Below are 23,511 nucleotides of genomic sequence, written 5' to 3' on the forward strand. Positions count from 1 at the left end.
AATAGCTAGCATATACCATGCCTTGACTTTTACAGCAAGCTGGATGAGGGTAATGGGAATCTATGCAAAATCCAGCCATAGAAACACATGATCTATATTCGGACTGTAATGTCTACAGTAGTTTTGAGTTAACTGCTTTGATGAAAGCTAAACTCAGCAACGGTAGCCATAGTAACAAGGTTTCCTGCAAATACAATACCAACTGTAATACATTTTTTTTCCTTCAGTATGAAGATGAAAAGCACATTCTATATATGTTAAGTTGGAATGTATGTAATGATTGAGATGATGAAAATAATCTTGAGTATGTATGTGTTTTTATGGGGTAGGTCACAAAGTATTTTTTGGGTCAAGTAGAATCTCTGAACAGCTGTCTGAGTTTGCAATAGATATGAATAACCATCTGTAACCCCTCTCCCCTTATTGCTAATACAGTAATGCAAGGAAAGGGTGCAGTAATGGAAAATGGTTACATAAATTTTAAAGCTGCTCAAAAATAAAGGAGGGGACATATTTTTGTTTGTCTTTGCTTGTAATAGTGTGTAATGTTTATATAAGCATTGACTGGTATTTTGAAACTTTTAGCATGTTAAGAGCAACCTTTAAAACAAAAACTACAAATAAATTGTTTGAAAAGTATGCAAAGGCCCCAAACGGCAGTGACAGATCCACTTTAAGGAGAAGATTTTCAAATATCACTGATGATGACATCACCGCATGGTGGCTGTAGGGGGGTGGCAAACAAAGGTGAAACTTGCTTATCTGAACCTGTCCCTTTCAGGTGCCGCCATCATCTCCCTGCTGTTCTTCTTAAGATCCTAGCTTAAAGTTGCTGACACCTGCGTCAGTGCTCTTCCCTCTTGCATGCTTGGGGTTACAGTTTGGGATGGCGGCTTGAAGGCGGTTGCTCCAGTTGGTATCAGGCTTTGTAAGGCATAAGATTAATACTGAGACATAGTAGTCCTTACTTTTTCTCAGTATTTATTTTGACTGGATTGGAATTTTGGTGAAATTCCAACACTGAATCTTTATGAAATGCTCATTTTGGAGCGGGAATGACGGTGCTGCTTTAATAAAACAAGATGGATATAAAGCGGCCCTGTCACAGTCTGGGGAATTTGCAAAGTACTGAGACAGTGATATTGCAGCTGAGAGTCTGGGGAGCAGCTTTACAGCATTGAGGTATTTGTAGGAAAAAGGCAGAGAAAGAGATTTGGGGTGGGGGAGTAAGAGAAGAGAAAGTGATTGAGAAAAATGTATTAGTGTGACAGTGCCGCTTTAAAGCATATTTATTGCTGAAAGATGAACACATTTCTGCCTCAACTGTGCCTTAACATCCTTCGCTCAAGTTGGTCAAGTTGAGATGCAAGTTTAGGAAACATGCCTTTCAGAACTAATCTGCAAAAGTGATTATTATATCCAGTTCCCGTGGCAACTATGTAAACCTAATGTATGCCTTCATGGTGTACATCATATAGAGACTTTTAGATCCCTGTCTGAAACCTTAGTTTAGTCACTGGCATATATTTCTCTCACAACAGGATGCCCCCAAGCCAGTTGTTGGCATAAATATTTATTATGTTCAGGACAAAGTCCTGACCGATTCCCAAGTCTTTTAAAAAAAAAAAAAAAAAAACATATAAAACGTCAAATGCCTGTATTCTGGATATGCATTTAATTTAATTTAATACACTACAAATTTGCACACAAACACCCCTTATAAATTTAGAAAGTCCATAAATTGTTCTGTGACTGCAGTGTGTGGTTTAAGATGTTGAGTATCTATGGAAACCAAGCTTAGCAGTGTTGGGATAAGTACCCACAATCAAGAGGCAGAAGTGGAAGCCATAGTGAGACTGTAATTAAGATGCAGCATGTGAAGGGATGAAGATTAGAAAGAAACAGAATGTGCTTTAGTACTACAACAATACAAAGAAAGAAATCTTAAACAAAATGCACTATATTCCATGTGAATCTAGTTATCTTCTCCGCGGAAGACAATCTGGGTAGATGTAATATTTCCGATTGACAGCCTTTCTGACCACCTTCTCATGCAATACAATGAGCACTTCATTCTGTAACTCTCCTGCCCAATCTGAGTGACCTGTAACAGAAAAGAACAACCCAAGTGTAGGATCAATTCAGTTTTATAGCGCAAATGGATATTTATTTCTTTAAGGCAGTATTTAACAATATTGTGAGAGACGAGAACTATTTTCTTGTCGGAATACGCATTGAAAGAACATTAATCCTCCCTTTCCTCCCCACCCCCCATTGCACATTCTCCCCTCCCCCCCCCCCCCCCCTCAACTCTGATATTGAATCTGTACATACCAATCCATATGTTGAGACTGGATACAGAAATCATTTAAAATGATCAGCATTACTGAATGCAATTACCCCTGTACAGGGGATGCAGAATTTGTAGAGAGAATGGATCCCCTCCCAGCAATATGAATTTGTCACAGAACTAATTTTAACATATGCACACGTTCTAGAACTTCCATTCAGTGGTGTTGCACTTGGAAAAATCCACCTCAGTGTTTTGACAAAACCTCTTTATTATAATATTCATTTCACAAAGTACTAGCAATACATTTACATTAACTGAGCAAATTTCTACTTGAGGGAATTTTTTCTCAAAACTAAAACATTTAAGTGGGAACTAATCTTCAGGGCAGGTTCAGCAAGGTTCCAGGATTTGTTAATCTGCGTATCTTTTTATTCTTCAAATCTGAATATAAAATGAGTTGGTTCTCACAGGGTCTGGTTAACATGGTGTAACAGTTGCTACCATGGAAACCTTTTCATTTGGCACACACAATTTCATACAGAAAAGAAGCAATCATTGAGACAAACACTTAAAACATTTTTTACTTTTTTTTTTTCTTGAAATGGTTTCCTTTGATTTCTTGATGATGCAGTGTTCCATGTTTAACCGATTAATTACTGAGGAGGTGGAGAGACTGCAGAGTTTTTCAGCTGTTCTTCACTACAGTCAATGAAGGGTTCCTTTTTGGGTTTCCTTTTTTTTTTTTTTTTTATACATTGTATACATATTTTTCTTTTGTTTAATTCTATGTGCTGTCTTAAACCGTGAAAAATATTTTTCAATTAAATGCAGATGCATATTTTAAGGAAGTTTGTGTACACTGCTAAATATATTGTATTATGATATAGATATATACGATATATATATATATATATATATATATATATATATATATATATATAATATATACACACACACACACACAACTCCAGACAAATACCTGTAAAGGGAAGATCTATATAAAATGTTAGGATAATATTATACTGAGAATCTGATAAAACAATTGCAGCCGTAATAAATATTTCAAGCTAGAAATTGTGACTGTTTTGCGATGTTTTCAAGACTTAATCCTAATCTCTCATAGTAAGTCAACATGTCATTTCCATTGGTTCCTCTTTTTAAATACTTTAGTATTTTGCTAAATACATGCAGGTAGACCTGTTGAAATCTTTATTATTGTAACATTAAAGATTGTTTCTGATTGTTAAACTGTAAACCTACGTCTGTGTTGAGAGGATGCTTTCTGAGACTGCTACAGTAAGGATCTGTTTCACAGATGACCTCGTTAAGACTTACAAACAAAGGCACAATTTAACAAACCTTAAGAAAAAAAATAGACGTTCACATTTTTCCTTTTAGTCCCGGACGACTGAATACATCACTGCTATTTAGAATCTTTACCATTAGATCCACTTATCAGCCACAAGAACATAAAGAAGCCTTCTGTGGCTCAATGTGCCATTGTATACCTACACAAAGGAAGCCTGCACTAAAGCAGTTTTCTAATCTTGTCTTACAGGGCTACGTTTCAGAACCCCAGAAATCATGTCTGTTGGCTCGCAGGCTTTTCCTCCAGGAGGGCCAAATGGGATTCTTAGAAGTCAGTCATTTGCAGGCTTCAGTGGGATTCCGGAAAGAAGATCAAGGTAAAATGTTTCCTACGTTAGAGGCGGAATACGCACTTACTGCTAATAAATATGAGCGTGCAGGGTAGCGTGTGTTTTTTTTTTTTTGTGTCTTATTATTACTGGCATTTATATAGTGTCAGCAAATTCTGCAGCACTGTACACTAGAGAAATACATTTTGTATTTGTTTGTGTGTATTGTAAAGAGGGTTCTGCCAGGTGATAGATATGCCGCTGTTTGCCAACTGGAACAGAACAGAGGCTGCTGGACTCTGGGATCGCTGTACTCCATTTGATGGAGCATGATGTGTGCGTGTTCCCGACCCCCTCAGACTGAACATGACGATCTCTCGGAGGGAGAGGGGAGAGGACTGGGCCTTCTTAATATATTAGCAGTGTGTGTCTGAGTACCTGCCATTTTTATATATCTGCCCACACTGAATACACACACACGCTGCTACCCACACAACGAACCACACACGATACATGCACACACATATACCGTTGTCCAATTAAGTACACATGCTGCTAAACACATACTGACACACATAGATGCATGCATACATATATACATGTCACAGTCCTATACCATTTTATCATATTTAACAATTTAGGTGATCCATTTATAGATCGTTTGAGAGCTTTTCCAGAAAAAAAAGTTTATTTTGTTGTTTTTCTTTTTTGGAAGGTGGGGTAATTTATTTTTCTTTTTTTTCTTTTACAAAGCAAGAGAGGTGTAGGGTGCATATGGATGCAAATTTTGGCTAGTTTTAGAATGAGCATAAAGTGTGTGTGTGTGTGTGTGTGTGTGTACCAAAACAGTTACTATTTTGAGTAGAGAATTGCTAGCAAATGTATAGCTTGAGAGAAAATTTTATTTAAAAATAGGAGTTTTCTTCCACCAATTCTTTGGTATAAACGTCTATGTCGAAAAATGAATTGAGTTAATTAATTGAGTTTGAGATGACATACAGGCGATCCTCCTGCTCTCCAGCACAGCAACCACAGGCCGTGGGCACTGGTTGTTCCAGGTACTCTCTAGCCAGCGTTCCTTTCACTGGCTAGAGGAGTATAGGAACTGTTCAGACATCCACATGTTGAATGTGGACCAGCATCTTGGTCTCATGGAGGATTGAGCAAAGAAGAAATGTCTGGTTATTATTGATACTCTGAGAAAAGACCTATGGAACCTTGTTTCGGACCGAACAGTCCTTACTTCTAGTCCTATGTGATGCATTGTGATGTGTGCATCACAGTGAGTGTCAAAGGTCTTTTAGCTCTAGATCCTGTGGCTGCAGTGTTTTTCATATTTGCCCGGCGACTAGGTAGATGCATTGGGTAAGCGACCACAATTTCAAATATATATGTTTACTATATTAAGCCCATTGGATAGCCATTTAACTCCTGGAGGATTGCCCTTACTATGTAATTATTGTCCACAGGCCAGGCAAATTAAATTAAAGCACCAGCAGTACCGTAAATAATTGATACATTAGTGTAACCTCGAATGACTTGTTCTACTCTAAATATCTGGCCAGTTTAAATCCTGAAACTATTATGAACCACTTTACATAACTTTGTGAATAATTACTATTTACCTGTGATTTTGGATTTGTGGTTCAGAAAAATATTCTACACCTGATTTCCTTTGAAAATGTTAAAGGAAAAATCTGATCAGGATAACTACTGCGGCACTATATCCCTTTCGCAACACTTGCAGGCTGTCAAGCAGACATTCAGGAAGGTTACCAGGCCTCACTCACTCTGAACGATAGTTCACAGCGGAAATGAATGCTTCTCATAGAGGAAGCGCTAGTTTCAGTTGCAGCTTGCTATACATACCACATATCTCAATGCTCCTCTATGACAATCTTCTCATTAGAGACTGTCCTAGTCTTGGAATAAAGGTGAATGTTTAGTTTTTTTGTTTTTCTTTAATTTACCAGTTTGAGATATATATATATATATATATATATATATATATATATATATATATATATATATATATATATATATATATATATATATTAGAGAGAGATATTATGTTTGTTTTAGTTTTATAATGAGCATGTAAGACAGCTGTTCTTAATTCTTACTCTGTTCTGAATTCTTGACTGGTTTGAAGTGTTTGAATTTCTGAATCATTACATGGAGTTGAAGATACAACATATGTTGTGCTGATTAAAATTAGACTTTAAATGTACAAGTGGATTTCAAGCATTCTTGGTGCTAGCCCTGAACCCTCCCTGCTAAAATCAACAACTGGTAAAGCAGAAAAAAAAGGAAGGCCTAATTCTGTCTTTAAAAAAAAAAATTAAATAAAATACAATTGGCATATATGCTAATTGTTTTAGCCACTTATTCAGCTTAAATACTTCCATTCTGTGTACTGGAAAACATGCCCTTGGGTACTGAGAGCTTATCCTGTCAGTGGAACACACCCTATAAAAATGTTAGGGAAGGTATCATTTCAGTATTTAAATAGATTTTGACGCGATGGAAAGAAAAAAACATGCAAAATGTGTTCTATACTTGACCGGACTTTTATAGAGGATATGGAGTACCATATTACCCTGTCAGTGTACTCGGTCATTAATTGATTTGTTCTTTTTAGAATCGACGTGAGGATTGATTTGTATTTCTATACTTCTCTTGTTATTTCTGCAGATGTAATTCTTTCCTTGGAAACTCTTCAGCACCTAAAAAGCCTCAAGCAAAGCAAAAAAAAATGCACAATTTGACCCATAAAAACAATAGCTCTTCCAAAGAGCCTCAACCAGAACGAGTAGAAGAAGTGTATCGATCCCTGAAGACTGGGCTTGAGTAAGTGTTACCATTGCTTGAATGTAGTCCTACGTGATCTTTTGCCATGTGTTTTCTTCTGTTCTAATGATCTCAAACTCCCTTGTTTTCACTAGTTCCCCTCATCTGACATGTTTATATTCGTCAAAAGTTAACAATTTTATGAATCTAATGTTTCATTAAAGGGACACTATAGACACCAAAATATATTTTTAGCTTAATGAAGCAGTTTTGATATATAGATCATGCATGCCCCTGTAGTCTCCCTGCTCAATCTTCTGTCATTTGGGAATTAAATCACTTTGTTTATACAGCCCTAGTCACATCTTCATGCATGTAACTTGCACAGCCTTCCTAAAAACTTTCTATGCCAAGAGATCTAAGGTTTAAACTTCCTTGACGGCACATTCTGTTTAATTTAGAATTTCTTATCTCCTGCTCTGTTAATAGCCTCCTAGACCCTGCTGCCTGAGCCTCCTGTGTGTGATTAAAGGACCACTATAGTGCCAGGAAAACATACTATTTTTCCTGGCACTATAGTGCCCTGAGGGTGCCCCCACCCTCAGGGTCCAACTCCCATGCCGCAAGAGCCACGCGCGCATTCAGCCAGTCCATAGGAAAGCATTCTCAATGCTTTCCTATGGACGCTGGCGTCTTCTCACTGTGAAAATCACAGTGAGAAGCGCGGAAGCGCCTCTAGCGGCTGTCAATGAGACAGCCACTAGAGGCTGGATTAACCCTAGTGTAAACATAGCAGTTTCTCTGAAACTGCTTTGTTTACAGCAAAAAGGGTTAAGCCTAGCTGGACCTGGCATCCAGACCACTTCATTAAGCTGAAGTGGTCTGGGTGCCTATAGTGGTCCTTTAAAGTTAAATTTACAGAGCAGGAGATAACAAATTCTAAAGCAAGTTAACATCTGAATGACATTAAAGCCTTTTGTAGGCTGTGTGAGTCACAGCCAGGGAAGATGTGGCTACTGCTTCATAAACAGAAATTAATGTGATTTAACTCCTAAATGGCAGAGAATTGAGCCGTGAGACTGCTTATGATTTATACACTAAAAAGGTTTCATTAAGATAAGCTTGTTTTGATGCCTATAGTGTCCCTTTAAAAGTGTGTCTAACACATGTGAGCATTCTCTGCATTGGGGATAAAAAGTTTATTGAGAAATAGCTGGTATATTTTATTAAAAGGGAATTGTCTCTAACCATGTTTTTTTTTTTTTTTCTTTCTATTATGTTCACATATCCCTATAATTTAAAGAGACACTATAGTCACTAAAACAACTTTAGCTTAATGAAGCTGTTTTGGTGTATAGATCATGCCCCTGCAGTCTAACTGCTTGCTCTCTGCCATTTAGGAGTTAAATCACTTTGTTTATGCACCCTAGTCACACCTCTCTGCATGTGACTTGCACAGCCTTCCCAAACACTTCCTGTAAAGGCATACAATGGAGGTATTGTTGTACTCAGAAGATGTAGCTGAACACAATATGGGTTTCTGTACAGGAATAGCACTAACCAGCTTTACGGAATACACATTACAATAACCTTGTTATGTGTATATACCAAAATAGAGAAAAAAAAACACGCAATTTTACTCCCTATATTTAGCAGAGATTGGTGGTGAAATGGCTATGTAAAAAGTGTCAAAATAAACTTGGGTAAAGAGCCTCTGATGTCTACTTTATATAAATATAATACCCATCACAGAAAACAAAATTGCCACACAAAAGTATAAACTACCAAGACAAACATACCAACTTCTAAAATTGCTTTACAAGTGACATTTTAATTTAGTCCTTGTAGATTGTGACCTGTAACTTTCAAAATAAACTGAAATTCTACACATAGTATGTACTCTGTAAATCAAGACACATAAATTAATTGATTTTAAATTACTTTTCGTATGCTGGATATATTAGGCAAATGTTATTGCCAAAACTAGGAAAAAAATCATATATATATATATATATATATATATATAATTATTTTTTTTTTCTTTGTTATAAATGAGAATTTATATGTGAAATCAAATTAAAGTCCTTTTTTGTTGTCTATAAAACGGTATATAATATGTGTTGGTACAATAAATGAGAGAGGTGCAAATTGCAGTTGAACACAAACAAAAAAATGCTTGTGTCCTTAAGGGTAAAAACAAGCTTCTGACGCAGTGTCATTAAGGGGTTAAAGGAAAACTGTATAATATTATGAATACATATTTTTATTCATAACGTTCGTATTCCTTTCCCATATTAGATTGAGTTCCTCGTGGTGAAAAACTTGGGAAAAAAAAACCTCACCTTTAACCCCTTAAGGACACATGACATGTGTGACATGTCATGATTCCCTTTTATTCCAGAAGTTTGGTCCTTAAGGGGTTAATCCAATGTTGTCCCAATTTTGTGGCAACAGGCACTCCGTTTTCTTAATTTTGCATGTGCATCACTGCACTGTATAAAGGTGCAAAATATTCAATGATACAAAAACCTTATGGACAGAATGTATTTTATAATTTTGGACATTAGACAACTATATGTTACAGACCTGCTAAAAGCACAAGCAAGAGTAGTGCTCACAAATGAAGAGTTGTGGAGGGGAGAGTCCAGAATTGAATATGGATATGTGGGCTTGGGTTGTGAAGATACATGTTGTGGGGTGGTTTTTTTTTGTTTTTGTTTTTTTTCCTAAAACATTGTATTTAAAAAAAAAAAAAAAAAGTCTATTTGGAATAATAAGCCATTGTTCATAATTGTGGACTCTGCATAGTCATACCTGTCTGTATTGTTTTATTTCTATTGATAGTGAGTATCTGGAGGTTCACCAGACAGAGTTAGATAAGCTGACTACTCAGTTAAAAGACATGAGGAGAAACTCCAGACTGGTAAGGACTTCCCACTCTACCCAATAACATTCATGCGATATGATTGTACATGATACCAAAATGTGTTGGCTAGCTGATTTGACCTGTCTAGTATGCTTCTTTTGAAATGTAGACATATTTTGTCATATATTGTGTTAAAGGACAAATAAAAATAATCTAAAAATGGATATAAGAGAAAGATTTAAAAAAACAAACCTGAAGATGTTGTTGGAAAAGCTGCTAAAACGTAATGAGGTAATAGATTGGGAAAACTTAAATCAACCTAGCGCTAACAATATTTTCAGATAGAAATAATTAAACATTTTATTACAACAAATGCATAAACACCCCACAGAACATGAGTGGATTAAAACTGCCATAAATTACAAACAAAGCAAAACTAAATAAACAAATGGAAATTACAATATAGAAAACACTCTGTAATAAGCAGCAAGCCCTTCAGCAAATTAAGAGTCACTCTGCTGGTAGTGCTCCAAATGCTAGTACCGGAACCAGTAGGTAGATCCTCTGTAGAACCGTTTATCCCAGGCCGAGTCTTTTATTTGCATTTGTGTAATTGAAACTTACAGGTATATACGTAGTTAGAGCTTCTAAGGTGCTGCGATTATAAGACAAATCCTGGGCATTAAAGTCCCTCACAGGTTCCAGCAACAATATATCAATAATATTAAAAAGTTCTGAGTGCAGTAGTTAAGTATTAAAATAGCCGATCTGTGGCAGTAATTCTTTCAAAATGTTCCTGTATGTCTTTGGAAGAATAAAAGTGCCTATTGTATATCTGTCAACATGTTTCGTCCTTCTGGGCATTATCAAGACAGTGCTACAGGACAACGGTCTCCTCAAAACAATTTATTTTTTATTAATTTTTTTATATCATTCTTTCATCAAGTTTTGAAAGGAAATATTTTTTTTAAATGAAACCTATATGTAAAAAAAATGTATTAAAATTTTTTTTAATTTGAAAAACACTTTCCTATCTTTAGTATATGACAAGAATGTTTGACCATATACACACTTACCTTTGGCCAGCCCGTGTTTGAAAACTGACACTTGGTCTATCTGGTCTTCCTTGATTTACTCTCTGTACTGGATCAGGAAGGACCTTAGACACTAACTGTGGGCATTCAAACACTGTCCGATCCAAGGGCATGAGTATGGTGGTAGGATTCTGTCCTTTACTAATGGTAGGTATATGTGTGTTGATGAAAGCAATAGTATATTAAAAAATTTTTTTGGGAGGTGACCGTTGTCCTTTAATATGTGTAAAATCAAGATCTCCCCTTTTCTGCATTTTATAGTAACTGTAGATAATTTGTACTTTCTATAATATACACCTGTTTAACGACTAAGTTTGTTGCATGATATTTCTTTAAGTTTATTTAATTTGCATTTGTGTAATTGTATAATGAAAAATTCTCAGCCAATTTTAAAAAACGTATTTTCTTATTTTGCAGGGAGTTCTATATGATCTTGATAAGGTAAGGTGCTACTGGAATTATAAAATCCCCACCTTTTGTAAAGTGAACAAGCATCAGATGCTTAATTCCATCTATTTGTTGCTTTAATAATATGGTGAACATCATTTACAGATCTAAACAAAATTATTTTGTCTCAAATTTCCCACAAAAGGTCATTTTAATACGTTTCAGCCGGATGCAATTATTGCCTCCTCGTTCTTATTTACTTTTATATATTTTCTTTTTGTTTAGCTAAATATTTTTGATATTTTTTTTTCAGTTCTTTATTTCTGAAAACAAGCAATTCAGAAACAATACAGATGTATATACACAATGCCAGATGTTAAAATTGTGAGATTTTAAAAGATAACAAAATGATTAATGGGAGGGTGGGGGTCAACAAGAACGTGAAAAACCCATGGCGGTGCTGACTCTGCTGCAATACAGTACGTCCAGACTACAATGAGGAAGCATAGTCTCTGGGTGGTGTCCATATCTTTTCAAACTATGGGAAAGCATTATTAACCAATGCAGTTGAATGATCCATGAGATTTTGGGATTTTGTCTTTAACCCACCTAATTGGTGGAACCAAAGTGCCAAACCAAGATGCTGCCTCCGTTGGGCATGTCCACTACATGTGGAAATAAGTTACATGTTGGCCACACAACCGCCAACATATGTCAGATGTTTTACCCATGTGAAACAGAGAATCCGGAGAGATATGCTGTCTAAACAATATTTTTTACATGAGTTTGGAAATAACTGAGCTATTTATTTTGCAGTAACATTTTCTCAAAACATTCCTAATCATTTTGTAAGAAACACCATATCACATAGTGTTAAGCATCATCAAGACATAGGTCCTAGATATAGTTTATAGCTGACATAGACAATCTAAATTTGCATCCTCTTTGTTTTCTGATGCTGCCCTATGGAGTTTCAAGTTCTACACAATGCATCTAAGTTTTTTCATTGTTCCTATTGACCTCCCGTTCTTGCCTGCTTGTACTATTGGATTGAACAGAATTGGAAAGCTGATGTCCTTGGTCATGGACTGTTAAAATACTTGCAATGTGCTGCCCCCAAGAGACTCCTACTTTTCAAATTTTTATGTGAGATAGTCGCCCTTTGCATTGTTATTCTATAAATTATTCACTGGTGAGACCTCACTTGGAGTACTGTACACAGTACTGGAGACCCTATCTTCAGAAGGATATTGATACCTTAGAGAGAGTTCAAAGAAGGGCTACTAAACTGGTTCATGGATTGCAGGATAAAACTTACCAGGAAAGGTTAAAGGATCTTAACATGTATAGCTTGGAGGAAAGAAGAGACGGGGGGATATGATAGAAACATTTAAATACATAAAGGGAATCAACACAGTAAAGGAGGAGACTATATTTAAAAGAAGAAAAACTACCACAACAAGAGGACATTGTCTTAAATTAGAGGGACAAAGGTTTAAAAATAATATCAGGAAATATTACTTTACTGAGAGGGTAGTGGATGCATGGAATAGCCTTCCAGCTGAAGTGGTAGAGGTTAACACAGTAAAGGAGTTAAAGCAAGCGTGGGATAGGCATAAGGCTATCCTATCTATAAGATAAGGCCAGGGACTAATGAAAGTATTTAGAAAACTGGGCAGACTAGATGGGCCGAATGGTTCTTATCTGCCGTCACATTCTATGTTTCTATAAAGTAATGACTGGGGGTATGAAATGGAGCACAACGACATTGGAGGAAATGTACTCTGCAGTAGAGATGGTGAGATGTAGAACAGAAATATAATGGCATGGAAGGAAGCCGTAGAGGACATCAAGACAAAGCTTATACAGAGTGTTCATTCGGTGCTACTCTTTCATTTAAAGGGACACTGCGCACCAAAACAACTTTAGATTAAAGCTTGGTATTTCTTTAATTAGGTCTTCTGTATCTTAATGATACTCCCTCCTTTGCCACTTGCCTTTATTTATATTATCCTTTCTTCCTTGTGCCGGATCTCAATACCTTAGCAAAGCCTTTTTTTTCTCCTCTGCCCATGTCTGTTTGCCTTTCTATGGGTATTTTTGATTGAAAAAAGAACTTTGGAACTGAAAAAGAACTTTGGTTTAAGCATCTGGATATTTTCACCTTGCCTGCTATACATAAGAAAAGTAATAAAGTAGTTTATACTACATTGGTTACAGGGCTCGAGTCCTGCAGGAACACGTGGGAACGGTGTTCATGCACTTTTTTTAAATGATGCCCCCCGTGTGCCTCCTGTCATGGTTCCTGTCAAACGCGGCGAGGGAGCTGTGTTCTCTATGCTCTGCTCCATCGCACACCATTTGCTGATGCCGGGAGCCGGAATATGACGTCATATTCCGGCTTCCGGCATCAGTAGACAGCCCGCGCGGCGAGAGGGAGCAAAGCAAAGAGAACACTGCTCCCTCGCTGTGTCTGACAGGGAGACAGCCGCCTGCCGCACTGAAGCCCCACTGGACCCCAGGGACAGGTCCACGCCAGCTCTCCAGGTAGGGAGACTGGGTGGACATTTTTAAATTTAAAAAAACAATAATAATTATTTGTGTGTGTGTGTGTGTGTGTTTGTGTGTGTGTGTGTGCGTGCGTGCACGCGTTTATATATGCATACGAGTGTATATTATTATTTTTGGGTGGGGGGGCGGTGGATCTTGGGTGAGTTCCCAAAGACTTTATTCCCCCGGACTTGATCCCTGATTTGTTATATATTATAGATCGAAACAATTGCTTCTCAATTATCTGTCATATATGTAGCTCTAGCCACATCTCTCCTGGTTGTAGCTCACCCAGCCTCCATGAAAAAAGTTTAATTTTCAAATCCCATCTTACAGCCAGAGTCGTAACTATAAACCACGGGGCCCCGGTGCGAAACTTGCCTTGGGCCTCCCTCCCATACGTTTCCCCCCCCACACACATGCGGACACACATATACAGACACATACATATAAACAAACAGACACACATACTGACACACAGACCTACGTACAGACATACATACACAAACACAGACATACAGAGAAACATTCATACACACACAAGCACCCACGTATACAAAATATTTCAGTCACCCTCCAGTTTCCTACCTTTTAGATGCAGGAGGGTGATTTCCCTGGGTCCAGTGGTGGCTCAGTCTGATGGCAGTCAGAGTTTCCACTCTGATTCCCTCCTCTGCTTCCTCCTGCACGACTCCTGGTGGTTGATGGGAGGAAGTGACCGGGGCTGTCACTTTCTCCCACCATCTGACCTCATCAAAGGGGGCCCGGTCCTGCTGTTAAAGCGCCACAGTGCTGACCAGGCCCCCTGGAAATCCATAGCCCATGGGTGGCCCTAACAGCATGGGCCCCTTAACGTGCGGCCCCTGCAGTTATATCCTGCCGCCCTGGGCCTCCACACATGATGGTGGGCACCACGGTCGGAGGGGTCCACAGGGTGGCCAGGCCCCCTGGAAAGCTATGCACCTGCGACCGGGGTAGTTCCGACACTGCTTACAGCACAATGTGTTTACTTTAGAAGTCTGATCTCCTACTCTATTCTGTTTTAATCATGCAGGAAAGGCTATTAACAGAGCAAGGGATTGGAAATTCTAAGCTAAAACGAAAGTTACCTTTTTAGGAAGTTTATAGAGACTGCGGGGTTCTAAGCCAGGAAAAGTGTGACTAGGGCTCCATAAACTTAGTGATTTTACTCATAAATGGCATGGAATTAAGCTGTGAAACTGCAAGGGTGAGAGATATAACTATTACAAATCTGCTTCATAATACAATAACATTGTATTGGTGCTTAATGTTCCTTTTTAAGGATGCTTTTAAAATTATAGGGAACAATTATGTATTTAAAAAAATATTCTTTTGTTTTTTTTACCTTTAAACGTGACTACTAGTACCTAGGCACATTTTCTCTCTTTCGAACTTTAAGTTACTGTTTAAATTGTTATATTGGACATCTGAGCCTGATGTGGTTGCTTGGGCTAAAAGAAGAGCTGATGGAATGTAAGAATTATTGTGTAGGACATGTATTAATGAAACACTGGGAAAGAAAGTACTTATTACTTTTTTGTCAATATACTATTTTGACGGGTTTTTAATGTTGCTGGTGACTGTGGGTCTAATTTCAACACTTCCTTCTCGGAAACAAAAATCTTGTGAAATAAATCCTTCCTGATTTTTCTATAAAGCCACACATGCATTGTATTGTGTTGAAATATTATGCTCTGTCACAATATAAAGTGTGAAATTGTACACTTTTTTGCATTACATTTTGTTAACTGGACAATATTTGAAGTACAGAACATTAAAATGGTAGTGGTTGTTTTGCTGTCCAATGGTTAGTAACCAAACCATTTTTGAACAACTTGACACTGACGGTCTCCTGAGCACGTCTGGTCTGTCCTCCTTTACTGGTCTATCTAAAGTTAGAGCTCCTCTTCTTATTGGATATACCAATATTGTCCCCATTTAAATGCAATGCACTGGCTGAGCGTGTCAGCTGATGCTCTAAACCAGGGGTCCTCAAACTCAGGCACCCCAGATGTTGCTGAACTACAACTCCCATGATTCTCTGGCTATCTATGTAATTAAAAGAATCATGGGAGTTGTAGTTCAGAAACATCTGAGGGGCCGGAATTTGAGGACCACTGCTCTAAACCAAAGCATGCCAACTAAAGTTGGGCAGAGTTGACATTACTAATGCGAAGGCAGGAACGAAGGCACATGCATGGCACTCAGGGGACGCCCACGACACAAGGACTGACCGCACCTTGATTGGAACGCCATGGGAGCCCCCAGAGTCACCCCAAACCCGGGGGGGGGCAGAGATACTGGGGTCCCGACGGACCAATAACACAAAGTTGTGAGGTTTACACGTTGACTCACAGTGGACCGGGGCGGTGACAAGCTTTCCCTGACAGGGTACCACTTACACACCCTATGGGGCGGGCCCCGTCTGCTCTGCCAACGAGTTAGACAAGACCACAAAAGTTTTTTTTTAATTCTTTGTATATACATAATTTTCTTGTTTACTAGAACACAACTACCCATCATAACTACACCTGACTGAGACACCAAGCAACAGCGCACAGAAACGTACCCTCCTCACATAGACACGCGACCTAAACTCCCACACTCAGACCAGACTCGCGAAGCCTTGAGGCCCGCAGACCTCTACACAACCACATCACAACAATATGGCACTCAAAATACTATCTTTTAATGTAAGAGTGCTTATTACACCCAACAAACGAAAATTGCTCTTAAGGGAACTTAAGTAAAAAAAAGTGGATATTGCACAGGAGACCGGTTCCTTACTTGACGCATGGAGACTACAACACCCCGATACAAAGGACTACACATTTTCCTCCACTCGCCATGATACATACTCATGCATTGACCACCTACTACTGAACAAGAGCGGAAGAACTAAAACCCTACACACAGAAATCAACACAATCACATGGTCAGACCATGCAGACATGGCAATCACCCTACATAAACTGAACTTTAGTCCAACTGGCACTGGTGGTTAAAGACCAGTTTACTCAAAGATGAACCAATAGCCGCAGCCACATAACAAGCCATTTCTGACTACTTCAACCTCAACACAAACTGGGACACAAACCCGAGTACAATTTGGGCAGCTCACAAGGCTGTCCTCCGGGGCCACTTTATCAGAGCTGCCACACACAAAAAACACAAAACTAAACTACTGCTGGAACTGCAACTAGCGCTTAAAAAACTAAAACAACCTAAATCCAACCCTACCAACTCTAGGTTAACCAAACTGATAGTATTGAGACACTCCATTAAAGAACTTGCACTAGAAGACGTGGCATGATCAATTCTTTGGTCCAAATTACTTTACTACTAGAAGGCCAATAAAATGGAGTCCCTCCAGCCTAGGCAGGAGACTAAGCCAATCACCAAGATTAGGAACACTGCCTAGGAATTGGCAACCACTCCGAAAGCCATTTCAGAGGTCTTCACAAACTACTAAACATCATTATATAACCATTCCCCACAGCACACTGACCACAATGCAGAATACAGAACGCAGATAGACACATTCCTCACAGGACTGGGCTTACAGACGGTAACAGGGGAAGAGACCGAGACCCTCAGGGCACCCATCACACAAGATGAGGTGGAAATAGCCATCTCTGCCCTTAAAGGCAACAAGGCACCAGGCCCCAACAGGTACGATATCTGCTATTACAAAAATTTTGGGAGGAACTCTCCCCACATATCGCTAAATTATGCAAACACTTCCTGCAGGGACACACACCAGACAAAGACATGGCTATGGCAAACCTTATTCTCCTACCCAAACCCAACAGACACCATACTCGCCTCGATCTTCCGACCAATTTCGCTAATCAAATCTGACCTCAAACGTTTTGCTAAGATACTAGCGCACAGGGTGACACCATTACTACCTAGACTGGGCCACGTAGATCAGGTGGGATTCATACCAGGCAGACAACTGTATGAGAACACCAAAAGGTGGGTGGACATGGTGTGGTTCCTAACAAACGCCAAGATGCCTTGTCTGGCTCTGTCTCTAAACGCAGAGAAGGCATTCGATTGCGTACAATGGCAATTCCTTTTTCGACTGTTCCAACATCTTCAGTTCCCAGCTGCCTTCATAACTGCAACCAGAGCCCTATACACAGATTTGAGAGCTCAAAGAATGATCACAGGGGCCCCAGGAACACTATTCCCCTTTACCAATGGCACGCGACAGGAATGCCCACTGTCCCCACTACTCTTTGTTCTCAACTGACCGCAGACCCCGCCCGACTATTCTCCTTCAACTACACTCCACTGTTCCGCACAATTTCAGAGGACCTGAAGAAATGGGCGGACAAACCCATCTCTTGGTTAGGCCGGTTACACACCATAAAAATGAACGTCCTGCCCATACTGCTGTTTCTCTTCCAAGCTCTGCCAGTAAGCGTTACCCGAGGAGATTTAGCCAACATACAAAAAGCCATAGACACCTTCATCTGGCAGAAAAACTTCCACAATTGTCCCGACACCTCCTATACCTACCTAAAAACAGGGGGGACTGGGACTGCCAAAGCTATATCACTACTATTTAGCAAATTATCCACTGGCACTCCCCACCGGACAAATGACAGTGGGTAGAAATAGACACTATTAACCGTGGCAGACATCCCCCAATTCTACATATAGAGCCCTCCTACGGACTACCTGCCCAGCCATACTGAATTCAATCCACATATGGGACAAGATGGCACCCAAAATATGCTTTAAGTGGATCCCTGTCACCAATGACCCCAATACTAAGAAACCGACAATTTCTCCACCCCCCCCGGGTATTAGAGCAGCAGTCTTCAAGGGACTGGAACGCACGCAGAGCCCTGGCCCAACACTGGGCCAATCCTGACGTTCCCCCGACAGCGCTGGTAGTCGTCAAACTACGTGATAATCCTCTCATGGACAGGCTGACTGCACAGGTCAGAAACACCACCAACACTTTTCAAAAAGTTTGGGACTTGTGGGAACAATTCGACAATTAACCCTAGAAACAGAACTGAACAGGTTTGGGAGGCCACGTGCTTCCAGACTGAAGGTACACAATCTGCCACCGGTATTAAGGGGGAGGGCCAGACGACATCCTGGTTCGACAAGTAATGAGGCCCCAACAGCACTATACCACCTCACTAACGGTACACAGACACCGTAACACGAAACCAATCGAAGCCGCAACTAAGCAGGCAAGAGACGCAGAAACTCCATTCCTGACACTCAAGGACACTGAGATAGGGTAGAGAACTCTCGCAAAGTTTTAGTTCACAAGATTACCTTTTGTTATACTATGTTACTGTTTAAAAGCACAGTTATGTTCAACACACTAACAGGCGTTACCTAATATGTTTATTTTGGCTTTCTGTATCAATGTATTGTTATATAAAACCTTTCCGGCTTTTGCACAAGCCACAACCTCACTACCGTACTTTCAGTCACGACAAAAATAAAGTTTTAAAAAAAAAAAAGACTATAATTTTTCTGGTGTGTTTTTAGCCACTTCCTGAAAAAACATTTAAGTAAGGAAATGTATTTTTAATTTATTTTATTTTACATTATCTATATATAATGAATAAAAAAAAAACTATATACAATGGGACCTCTGTTTACAAACGCCTCGGTTAACATAATTTTCGGTTTACAAATGAAAATCCATTGAAAATAATGCCTCGGTTTACAAAATTATTTGCAATGCAAAGCAATTTTCCCCAGGATGCATTGCACCGGGGAGGTTTATAGCACCGCCCCCTGCATGCCGGAGCCTACGGGTAGCACGTTGCTTCGAATGTGGAGGTGTTTGAGCGGCTTTTGCATCAATATTTCCATTCTGGAAATAGTTTGCAGTTGTTTTGGGACTTTTTGGTGCATTTCTCAAGCTGTGGAAAGGCTGACCTTCGTCGTTTGCATGCATATTTTGTGTTTTGCATTGTGGGTTGGTTTCCATGCCAGCTCATTTTGACCTTTTTTTCTGACCTCCAGAACGGATTAATTGGTTTTCAATGCATTCCTATGGGAAACCGCATTTGGTTTACAAATTTTTCGCAATAAGAAACGTCCCGGAGAACGCATTAAATTCGTAAACCGAGGTCCCACTGTATAATGTTTTATATAACTATAAAAATGTTAATGTAGAACCTTACTTTTACATAAATGTTTTAGTGGTTAATGTATGTGTTTTTGGTGTAATAATATAGTCCTTTACTTCTCAATTTTTTTATTTCCCAGCAAATCAAGACAATTGAAAGATATATCCGAAGACTGGAGTTTCACATCAGTAAGGTAATAAGCATATAAAACGCCTACTGGATAGAATTTCAGAACAGTCTGTGGTTTGTTCAATGATTTCTGCTATACTTTTATAATTTTATGTACTGTGTTCACTGCAGTGTTTGTTTATTATATTGGAACACTACCACCCCAATAAGAAATAATGTGTTGGGTTAGAATAACAAGTAATTTTGGTTTTGTTATTATTGTGTAATAGCTTAAGTTTAATTCAATGCCATATAATTCTTGTAAAGGGAATTATGTAGTTGCAATTTACATTATTTATTTAATAAATTCATCTTTAGTTACCATAGAAAAATAACCTGGAGCATGGATGAAAATGACACTCCACGCAGAGAGCTCTAACAGGGTTATTCATTAAAGTAAGAATTCAAAGTGAAATTTAAATTTAGGATGGTAATAGCATAACTACAGCAACATGCTAAGTACAGCACTGTGTTGCTTCGAGAGCTAACAGCTAGAGAAGAGGTTATTGTGGAGTCCGGTGGCACCCAGGTATAAATTCAAACCATTCTGAAAGGGTTTGTCAACTTACATGGGGGGACACCGGCGTCACTATAACCACTCATACATCAAACATAATGAGGGGGGAGTTATATCCCTTTGTATTTGAATAGGCAAGGTATTGGTTATGGGGCTTTGAGTGTTCCATGACACAAGCTAATGTGCATTATGCGATTGTGGGGTTTACAAGCAAGTAAATGTATACGAGGCACCATTAATTTCCTTTCTGCTTTTCCCATTGCAGCCTTGTAATCGCATTCAAACTGACTTGTATTGGTAGTTTTGTATGTTTCTAATAAATTCCAGAATGTAATTTCCAAATGTCCCATCAATGCTAATGAATATAGTTCATATCTCACACATGGCTATGTGATCCCACCTGTTACACTTACTGTTTTGAGCCCTGCTTCCTGTTTGAAGATGACTTATCTTGAACCAGCTATATGTGGTTGATGCATGAAACTCAAAATTTGTGTGTGTGACACCAGCTGGGATAAATTGATTGATATAACGTTGGCAAATTCATTAAGAAATGTTTTTGTGAATGTGGCATCTGATTAATTTTATTAAAACATTTCTTGATGCTATAATATATATTCTAATTCAGCATGTTGGTCGCTTACAACATTTACTTACTCCAACCATAAAATAAAAAAATAAACAATTAGCAATTTTAATTGTAGAATTTAATTGAGAATGTATTGCATTGTAACCATATTACTGTTACTATTTCGGCATTGTAACCGCGTGGGCAATAATAATTGGTTGCATATATCGGTGTGTTGAATGATTGTATTGTTGTTCCCAACATTCTTATGATCATTTTGTTGGACTCCTAATATAGAATCCATTTTTTTTTATCTATTCCCTCTTTACATTTTTTTGTTCTATTTTTTATTATTTTGGTATATTTGCTTATGTTAGCTCTGGACTCCATATTGGGTGTTTTTTCCTATTGGTTTCACTTGATACTTTTAGTAGACACAACCCCAATTGTTTATACTACAATTGTATGGTCAGCAGCCTGCTTAGTTGTCTTTAGTAAGACTTTTAATGTGTGTAGCCACCAAGAGCATCAGACATTACAGCAAGTATGTACGTTACTAGATTCAACTAAAACATGTCTCAGTTGTTATCAAAGTTACATGTTATTTTCAATGCATGTGGGAAGAACCTTTCTCTTTCTACTGGCTCTGTTCCTGCTGTCCTGAAACATGCTACTGTAGTACCCATCTTTAAAAAAACATGTCTCGACCCATCCTCCCCTTCTAACTATCGTCCTATATCCCTGCTCCCTCTTTCTTCAAAGCTTCTTGAAAGACTAGTCTTCACCCATCTGGCCTGCTTCCTCAACTCCTACTCTCTCCTCGACCCTCTTCAGTCCTGCTTCCGCCCCCTCCACTCTACTGAGACTGCCCTTATCAAAGTCACTAATGACCTTATCACAGCTAAGTCCAAAGGTCACTACTCCATACTAATTCTTCTTGACCTCTCCGCTGCTGTGGGAAGAACCTTTCTCTTTCTACTGGCACTGTTCCTACTGTCCTGAAACATGCTACTGTAGTACCCATCTTTAAAAAACCATGTCTCGACCCATCCTCCCCTTCTAACTATCGTCCTATATCCCTGCTCCCTCTTTCTTCAAAGCTTCTTGAAAGACTAGTCTTCACCCATCTGGCCTGCTTCCTCAACTCCTACTCTCTCCTCGACCCTCTTCAGTCCTGCTTCCGCCCCCTCCACTCTACTGAGACTGCCCTTATCAAAGTCACTAATGACCTTATCACAGCGAAGTCCAAAGGTCACTACTCCATACTAATTCTTCTTGACCTCTCCGCTGCTTTTGACACTGTTGATCATGTTCTCCTTCTCCAAACTCTTCAATCACTCGGTCTCTGTGACTCTGTCCTCTCATGGTTTTCCTCCTATCTCTCCAAACGCTCATTCAGTGTCTCCTTTTCTAATGATCCCTCCACCGTTCGTCCTGTCCCAGTTGGAGTCCCTTCTATTTTCTCTTTACACTGCCTCTCTTGGCAAGCTTATTACCTCTTTTGGATTCAAATACCACATGTATGCTGATGACTCCCAGATAGCTCTCCTCTCCAGACCTCTCTGTTTTATACCCCACCTCCTATAGACTGTAAGCTCGTTTGAGCAGGGTCCTCTTCAACCCTTTCTTGTAACTGTCCTATTTATAGTCAAATCCCCCCTCTAATAATATTGTAAAGCGCTACGGAATCTGTTGGCGCTATATAAATCATAATAATAATAATAATAATCTTGGTATTTCATTATTCTCTGTTAATAATTGTTGTATTTTTTTCTATTTACATGCATTCTCTGATGTTTGTTTTTTTTTACCCTGTAAATCAACAATATTAATTTTGCTCAATTCCTGACTGCAATTGTAGGTAGATGAGCTTTATGAGGCGTACTGCATCCAGAGGCGCCTACGAGAGGGAGCGTGTAAAATGAAGCAAGCATTTGCTGCGTCCCCTTCCAGTAAAGCAGCTCGGGAGAGTTTGTCAGAGATCAATAAAAGTTTCAAGGAGTATACAGAGGTATTTCAATCCATTTTGTATTTTCTTCTATGAATTCTGCAGGACTTCCTGCATTTTTTTTAAAAAGTAAGATTTGGCTCTTGTATGTTTGTGATCCTCTCGAATTATTGATCCCCAAAGTATAATTTTACTAAGCTATTACGTATTTGAATTATTGTGCACAAGCAACACTCTATTTTTACTCATTCCTAGAATATACATACATAAATGCATAGTTCTACACATATACACACACATATATAGATATCTTGCTGACTAATAAATAATTGTATTTTATTTATATATATATGAAACCAAGAGGGCTGCACTAACCTGAACATGCATACATTATAGGGTGCTGCTGGGGCCAAAATATACCAAATCCAGCGCACTCGCTTATTCACTAAACAATTATTTCAAATCTTAGCGATTGTAAGTTTTATTTAAAAACGTCTCCCTGGGCTTGTCACCATTGGGGTACCTCAGGGATCTGTACTTGGACCCATTCTCTTTAATA

At 38.8% G+C, this 23,511-nt stretch overlaps 1 protein-coding gene across 1 annotated transcript in view; it reads left to right on the plus strand.

Moving 5' to 3' along the window:
* The window catches only part of RIPOR2 (RHO family interacting cell polarization regulator 2), a 215,268-nt gene that overhangs the window by 74,314 nt on the left and 117,443 nt on the right, over positions 1 to 23,511 (plus strand). The window contains exons 2-7 of the mRNA XM_063451670.1: positions 3,852 to 3,978; positions 6,625 to 6,780; positions 9,565 to 9,643; positions 11,098 to 11,121; positions 19,891 to 19,944; positions 22,866 to 23,015. Coding sequence (XP_063307740.1) covers positions 3,852 to 3,978; positions 6,625 to 6,780; positions 9,565 to 9,643; positions 11,098 to 11,121; positions 19,891 to 19,944; positions 22,866 to 23,015 — 590 coding nt within the window. The remainder of the gene's footprint in view (positions 1 to 3,851; positions 3,979 to 6,624; positions 6,781 to 9,564; positions 9,644 to 11,097; positions 11,122 to 19,890; positions 19,945 to 22,865; positions 23,016 to 23,511) is intronic.

This window comes from Pelobates fuscus, chromosome 4 (assembly GCF_036172605.1).
Source record: "Pelobates fuscus isolate aPelFus1 chromosome 4, aPelFus1.pri, whole genome shotgun sequence".
In the NCBI taxonomy this organism is placed as follows: domain Eukaryota; kingdom Metazoa; phylum Chordata; class Amphibia; order Anura; family Pelobatidae; genus Pelobates; species Pelobates fuscus.